This window comes from Olea europaea, chromosome 1 (genome assembly GCF_002742605.1).
Source record: "Olea europaea var. sylvestris chromosome 1, O_europaea_v1, whole genome shotgun sequence".
NCBI classification, from domain to species: Eukaryota; Viridiplantae; Streptophyta; class Magnoliopsida; order Lamiales; family Oleaceae; genus Olea; species Olea europaea.
Genome location: NC_036237.1, coordinates 23,767,486 through 23,774,750, shown reverse-complemented (window position 1 = coordinate 23,774,750; position 7,265 = coordinate 23,767,486). Strand labels below are relative to the sequence as shown.

The 7,265-nt window shown below is 32.9% G+C and overlaps 1 protein-coding gene and 1 pseudogene across 1 annotated transcript; one reads left to right on the top strand and one right to left on the bottom strand.

The window, feature by feature from the left end:
* Positions 1 to 2,449: 2,449 nt before the first annotated feature.
* On the bottom strand, positions 2,450 to 4,981 carry LOC111397811 (50S ribosomal protein L17-like). The gene is made up of 6 exons (XM_023024790.1): positions 4,755 to 4,981; positions 4,611 to 4,665; positions 3,976 to 4,026; positions 3,181 to 3,272; positions 3,021 to 3,098; positions 2,450 to 2,802 (listed from the first exon to the last, which is right to left on the bottom strand). The coding sequence occupies exons 1-6, from the start codon at positions 4,808 to 4,810 to the stop codon at positions 2,652 to 2,654; spliced, it is 483 nt and encodes a 160-aa protein (XP_022880558.1). The 5' UTR covers positions 4,811 to 4,981; the 3' UTR covers positions 2,450 to 2,651.
* Positions 4,982 to 5,270: 289 nt separating this feature from the next.
* On the top strand, positions 5,271 to 6,513 carry LOC111406250 (annotated as a pseudogene).
* Positions 6,514 to 7,265: the final 752 nt, after the last annotated feature.

Here is a 7,265-nt window from a genome sequence, read left to right as displayed (position 1 = left end):
TCTATTTTTTTTTGGTATTTTCACTCTTAATTACACCTTTCATTGTACAAACAATCCTTCCGTTCATTTTTTGTCAATTTCTCCGTTAGTCAACCCAACAAAGAAAATAATTCAATTTAATCATATTTTTAAAAGACGGAATGGTAACTTTATTCCACGTTAAACTATTAAAATAATTAAATTTTAAATCTAAAAATTAAAAAAAAATGATTTTCTTGTATACCCCGCCAACCCAAAAGATACGAATACAATTTATATTTTTTGAGAGTAAAGCATTGAATTCAAATTATACAATAGTTAAATAAAATCTCATTTTCATGAACTTCAAGTTTTTAGTTTAACTAGTTGAATGAGATAGAGAAACATAAAAATTACGAGTTCAATTTATAAGATCGCGCGTCATAAAACAAACTCAATAACTACATGAGAAAGCATGCTTAAAATATATTGATAATAATCATTCCTTATTTGGTGTAGTTAACAATTAAATTTGTACAAAATTTCATTAAATATGTGGTCGAAAATTTTATAAAATTTTTAATCCCATGAAATGTGCAATTAAAATTAATTGTTGCATTTTAATAGCTTTTTAAGCAACACCAAACAGTAAGAGAGTCTTTAACAAATTCAGTTTTACTTGATATGGTTCAAGGATAAAAGTCCAATGAAGTTCCTTGACTTGAGTATATTATTGCTTAAAGATATGAGTTTCGTATGAACGTGCATGTCATGATGAAAGACTTAATTAAGCAACTATGAATTATACGTGTCAGATTAGGAAAGTAGCATTCTCTGAATGAGAAATAATTAATGAATTAATTGTTGGAAATTTATTGTTCAAAATCAAAAGAAAAAGGGGAGGGGGGCTTAACCAAATCCATGCGGTCACATGAGGCCCTCCCGAGAATGGAAGGGCGGCGATGCTACCATGCGGTCGCATGGTTATCGAAACTAATCGTTAGGTTAGTTTTTTTTTTTACCTTTTTTTATTTGAAATTGGTGGATTTTCATCATTGTTTTGCACCATTTCCGAAAACCTTGCCAACACCTATAAATAGGTGATCCAAGTGCAAGAAAGATATATTGAGTTCTATTAAAAATTTATCCCCAAATATACTTTCAATTTTGAGAATATTTATCACATAATTCTTCCATTTTTACTTGTTCATTGTGAAGAAACGCCTTTACTTTTTAGTGTTTTTCTTGTCAATGCTTGTTTAATTTTACAAACTATTTGCCAAAAATCCTTAAAAAAGCATTGAAAGTGAGGCAAACAACGTTTGAAGAGAGCGAGATTAATTTCATGTTTAAGCCTTTGTTGATTATTTCTGTATACTTTTCCCTTTGTTACATTTCATTCTTTCCTCTCTATAGCATTAATTTTTCCAAATAATAGTCATTCAAGTTTGTTAAAATTTCAAAATGGTTATTAAAGTATTTTTCTTACAATAGTTTGTTACTTTTAATTACTACGCTTATGATCATTTGACTAGAAATGTTAACCAAAAATCTTATGTCACCTCTAAATACCAGCATGGATACAAATGGCGTCAAAAATGATGTGCTAAAATTTTTTAATTTTTATAAAAATGACCATCTTTTTATAATTACAATATCCAACCCCTATATTGATGAAAAATTTTGTCATTCAAACATGACCCCGGATATGAAATCAAAATTGCTGAATCTGCATTAAAAAGAAAAGGTCAAAACTGAAGAATAAATAAAAATAATAATGACTTTAATGTTTAAATCTTTAATTCTTTTACAACAAATTTCAAGAATATACACGTTAACCATAGTAATCGATTTTTGCAAATTCCTTCATAAACATAATCAATAGCCGGTTTATTTATTTCTTTTTTGAGGTCTCTACGCCTGAACTTTGTCTTCCAAAATATTATTTATGAAATCTTTTGTTTTTTCCAAATTGCACGGATCAATTTCCAACTGCCTTGTCTATTCTAACAGAGAACTCACGACTAGATAGTCCTTTACACCGTAGAATTGGATAAAACTATGCTAAATTTTTTTCAACATTTCAAGTTATCAAACTTTAATTTTAACTACACATTTCATAAAACTTATGACTTTTACCAACTTTTTGATCACATATTTCGTTGATTTTTATCAAAATCTGCTAAAACATCTATCAAAAACTATCGAACATCCCCCGTATGTGTAGTCACTTTCAAGTAGTTAAATGATTAATACATTAATTCAACTACAAGCATATATAGCTCGAAAGGTAATGCACTTTCTTAGCACCAATTTAATTGACAGTAAATATCAAATGTTACAATTGAAAAAGGATATGGGTCGGTTGAATATGCCCTTGAGGAGCATAGGCACAATTCATTTAGTAAAGAGACACTATTGTGTCTTTTTCTATTACCTATTACTGCATCTACTCTTGTGAGGAAGCTTATCAAGATGCTAATGAATGAAATAAAAGCCAGTTCGAACATGGTAAGCACCACGATAAATCCAAATCTGCATTATTTCACTCATAGTGGATTCTACCATATCTGACATCCCAGTATTTCATTAAACGCTAACGAGGAAGAAAAAAAATTTCACCTTTACAGAATTACAAAAGGTTACATATCAAATAGAAAGATGAAAACAAAACCTTTCAAAATCATTGTAACTTAATTCTCAGCTTCGGAGCTTTTCTCTTCTTTGGGTGGTGCTAATTGTCTGGTAAGTCGAGATCTTGTCCAGGGATCTAAGGGAGCCCTCTGAGAAGGTTGCGGAGTTGGTGGTTTAGATTGTCTAAGTTCATTTTCTCTATCTATAAACCTGCCAGGAAACAACATAGAACCCAAACCGGGAAATACAGTTAAAATGCATTCATATTAATGAGCTGTACGATAGATATTCAGAAGAAGATGAATTTTCTTCTATAAAGAATTTCTCTCCATGATTCGTGAAATATGAAACTTCTTATGACTTTAAAAGCTCAATTATTAATATGTGAACAGATGACAAGCTCGTGCCTCCATTAACAGAAGACATACTCAATATAGGCCATTGGTGCAGCATCACCAACTCGAATTCGGGTTCGAAGTAATCTCGTGTACCCACCAGCTCTCTCTCTATAAATGAGAAATGTATTAACTTATATCACAATGAGAAGTAAAAAAAATGCACGACAAAGTAAACAGGTTTGAAATTCACTTGTATCGATAAGCCAACTCCGTGAATAACTTGTGAATGACATCATCACCACGTACAAAGGCAGCAGCATGCCTTGCAGCGCTGAGAGTACCCTATAATTTGGCTTGTGTCAGAAAACTAAACACTAAAAAATGCACTTAGATATAGATATTATGAAAATTCTGTCTGACTTCTATATAATCAGAGCTTTTTTTATCTAATTCCAAGAAAATATTTCCGAAGGTTCGAAAGGTTGAACTACTGGTTTACCATTATGCTAGAAAGCATAGAAGTATATTATTATTTCACTTTATCAAACATTTGTCAACTCATTATCATGGAGTTCGAATAAATTCAGGCTTTTTCTTGAAACATGCTTCAGCAAACAAATCAAAGTAATAATAGTATACAGCACTCTGTTCGTGCACGTTGATAGAATAACCTATCAAAGAGATTTACATATTTACATTCCACCAAATCTTGTCAAAAACAAGTTATAGAAGAAAGTAAAATAAAATGTGAGTATACATAAAGATGAGAACCAACTAATACAAATCAGAATTCAATATCTAGGGCTATACAAACTTAAAAGCTGGGGATAGCCAATTCATGAACCTCAGAAACATAATACCATCTTATCCTTCTTAACATTGCAGAATGACCGTAATTACAAAATGTAATTGCATACCACCGATTCACATTAGTTTAATGGTGAAAGGAACAAATTAAAAAAAATAGAACTTGTTCAAATTTATCCTTTGTCATCAGAATCTGAATTAATAAACTCATTTAAATCAGAGAACAGGAATTACAAACCTCTTTCCCAAGCTGTACCATATTATCAGCAAGCCTCCGGACTTCCTTTGCCTACAAATTAGTTAACACATAGGAAAATGAAAGAAATTAAACATGGCAATTCATGTAATTAATGACCTAGCCCAAAGTACTAACACCATAAAGCTTCTTAGCAGGTTGTCCATCCGACATTCCAGTAAACATAAAATAAAAAAGTGAAACCAACAGATAAAAGTAATAGTTAAATGAAATAAATGTAACCAAATTCTTGAGTTATACATATTTTTTAATAATATTAAAAAATCAAGAATTCGACTTCAGTATCTGCTAAAGATGATCATAGAAAATGACGATTAGTTATACAGAAAACAAAACAGCTCTTTCCTTTTTCTTACCTCATTATTTGAGGAAGTGGTGGCAGTCAAACCAAAATTATTAGAATCCTAAGTACATTTAGATAACATTTTTCAATTAAACATCAATGCCCCGATATACTGTCACTCCCAAATTATTTGGTATCTTTCTGGAAAAAAAAAAAATTTCTGTTTTTGTGTAAGCCAGCAAATATGCTAATAAAAAGATTATATTTTAAATTAAATCTAAAATTTAAACCTGCGTTAATTCTAAAAATGGTATATGAAAACGTAGAAGTTTACCTTAGCAATAGTGGTTTCAATGCGCTCGTGCTTCACCAACTGTGACACCATTGTCCTGTGCATAGAAAATTAAACCCTTAAAAAATTTCAAAGCAAAGAAAAATCCCAAAAAAAAGGAACAAAAAGGAGAAAAAATTATCTTACCTGAGCATAGACATTCGATGACCTGTAGGTCGATTAAGCTTCCTGAATTTTGTCATTTTCGGGCGGAGTGCGATGCTGAAGTTGAAGAGTGGTTTGAATAGAGATGGAAGACTACAGGTGTGGGCTTAACAGTCATCTAAGCCCTTGTTAGGTTACCATTTATCAATTATTTATAATTGGTCAAACCATTTTTGTCCACATATTCCTTGGAGCTCACAAGTGATATTTACTTATCAGAAAGCAATGAATGATGAACTACAGGCACTCGAAAACACTCACACTTGGGATCTAGTGGACCTACCAAAAAGCAAACATGCCATGGGATGCAAGTGGGTTTACAAGATCAAAACTCACTTTGATGGGTCCATTGCTCGATACAAAGCTTGCTTGGTAGCTAAAGGGTTTACCCAGGAGTATAGGATTGACTATGAGGAGACCTTTGCCCCGGTTGCCCGCCTCACTTCAGTTCACAGCTTAATTGCAGTTGTCGCCGTCCGTCATTGGGAATTATTTTAGATGGATATCAAAAATACTTTTCTTAATGGTGATACTGAAGAATTTTATATGTGCCCTCCTCCTGGTTCTCATCATCTTCCGCATCAAGTCTGCAAACTTCGTCAGGCTCTTTATGTTCTCAAGCAAGCTCCTCGAGCTTGGTTTGCCAAGTTGAGCACCATTGTTGGAGATTTTGTGTTCACTTTCAGCTCACATGATTCTGCTCTTTTCATTCGTAAAACAGACCTGGGTACTATCATTCTTCTCCTCTATGTTGATGATATGATCATCACTGGTGGACACATCCGGAATTTTGGATCTCAAGACTTATCTCAGCCAACATGTCAAAATGAAAGATCTTGGAAAGTTTAGTTACTTTTTGGGACTTGAGATCACTTCTAACTTTGAGGGATATTATCTTTCGCAAGCAAAGTATGCTTCTGATCTTTTTACTCGAGCGGGACTCACATATAGTAAAACATGTGATCTTCTTACTCGAGCGGGACACACAGATAGTAATACATGTACCACTCCTCTAGAGCTCAACTCTAAACTCACTCCCATGGATGGTACACCTTTGGATGACCCCACCTTGTTTCGCCAGTTGGTTGGTAGTCTTGTTTATCTTACAGTTACTCGCCCTGACATCTCTTATGCTGTCCATATTGTCAGTCAATTTCTCTCTGCTCCTCGTACATCCCATTATACTGCAGTACTTCGCATTCTCAGGTACATCAAAGGGACCCTATTTCATGGTCTCCACTTCTCATCTCACTCTTCACTCGATCTTCGTGCCTACTCAGATGTAGATTGGGCAAGTAACCCCACTGATCGTAGATGTACCACTGGGTATTGCTTCTTCCTTGGTGATTCTCTTATTTCTTGGCGCAGCAAAAAACAAACAGTAGTCGCTCGATCCAGTACAGAAGCTGAGTATCGAGCCCTTGCTGATACAACTCAGGAACTTCTTTGGCTTCGCTGGTTACTTGAAGACATGGGCGTCACCCATTCTACTGCCACTATCATAAACTACGATAATCAAAGTGCTATCCAAATTGCTCACAATGATGTATTCCATGAACGCACAAAATACATTGAAATTGATTGTCACTTTATACGTCATCATCTCACCCGTGGGACTATTGGACTATTATCAGTTTCTTCAGCCAATCAAACTGCTGATATCTTCACTAAAACGCACCCTCCTGGATGTCTTGAGGATTTAGTTTCCAAACTCAAATTGGTCTCCATTTTACCACCTTGAGTTTGAGGGGGGCTATTAATGTATATACAATGTAAATGTTACTTAGTCCCACATTGGTTAGAAAGGAAAACATTCCTCTCAAAGTTTGCTATAAATAGGATACCTTTCTTGTAAACAAATCACACTATTCAATACAATTCTCTGCTATTTGTATTGTCTTATTTTCTCTCTTAAATTCAACTTTCCTTATTTGGTGTAGCTAAAAATTTAATTTTTAGTAAATTTTTATAAAAAATCATTAAATATGTGGTCGAAAATTTCATAAAAATTATGATCCCGTGAAAGGTGCAGTTAAAATTAATTGTTGAATTTAAATTTAAATTTTAATAGCTACACCAAACAGTTAGTTAGCCCTTGTTTGGTAGCAATTTTTTACTTTAAAAAATCTATTTTTTATCATTATTTAATTATTTTAGCCGTCATTTTTTATTTTTTCACTCACAAGTGGGATCAATTTTATTTATTTATTTTACGTTCAAAAAATCAATTCTCATAATAACTACCAAACATGCCAATAGTCTTTTAACAAAGTCAGTTTTACTTGATATGTTTTAAGGATAAAGGTCTAATGAAGTAAGCGTTGACTTGTGCATTATTGCTTAAAGATATGTGTTTCGTATGAACGTGCATGTCATGATTAAAGACTTAATTAAGCAATTATAAATGATACGTGTCAGATTAGGAAAGTAGCATTCTCTGAATGAGAAATAATTAATGAATTAATTAGATAAAATAAAGGGTTTTAAATAATC

Coding starts and splice junctions, on each gene's coding strand:
- LOC111397811 (XM_023024790.1), bottom strand. CDS start 4,810: ATGACAAAATTCAGGAAGCTTAATCGACCTACAGGTCATCGAATGTCT. Junction 4,666..4,754: donor CATCGAATGTCTATGCTCAG/GTAAGATAATTT, acceptor TTCTATGCACAG/GACAATGGTGTCACAGTTGG. Junction 2,803..3,020: donor GCACCAATGGCCTATATTGA/GTATGTCTTCTG, acceptor GTTTCCTGGCAG/GTTTATAGATAGAGAAAATG.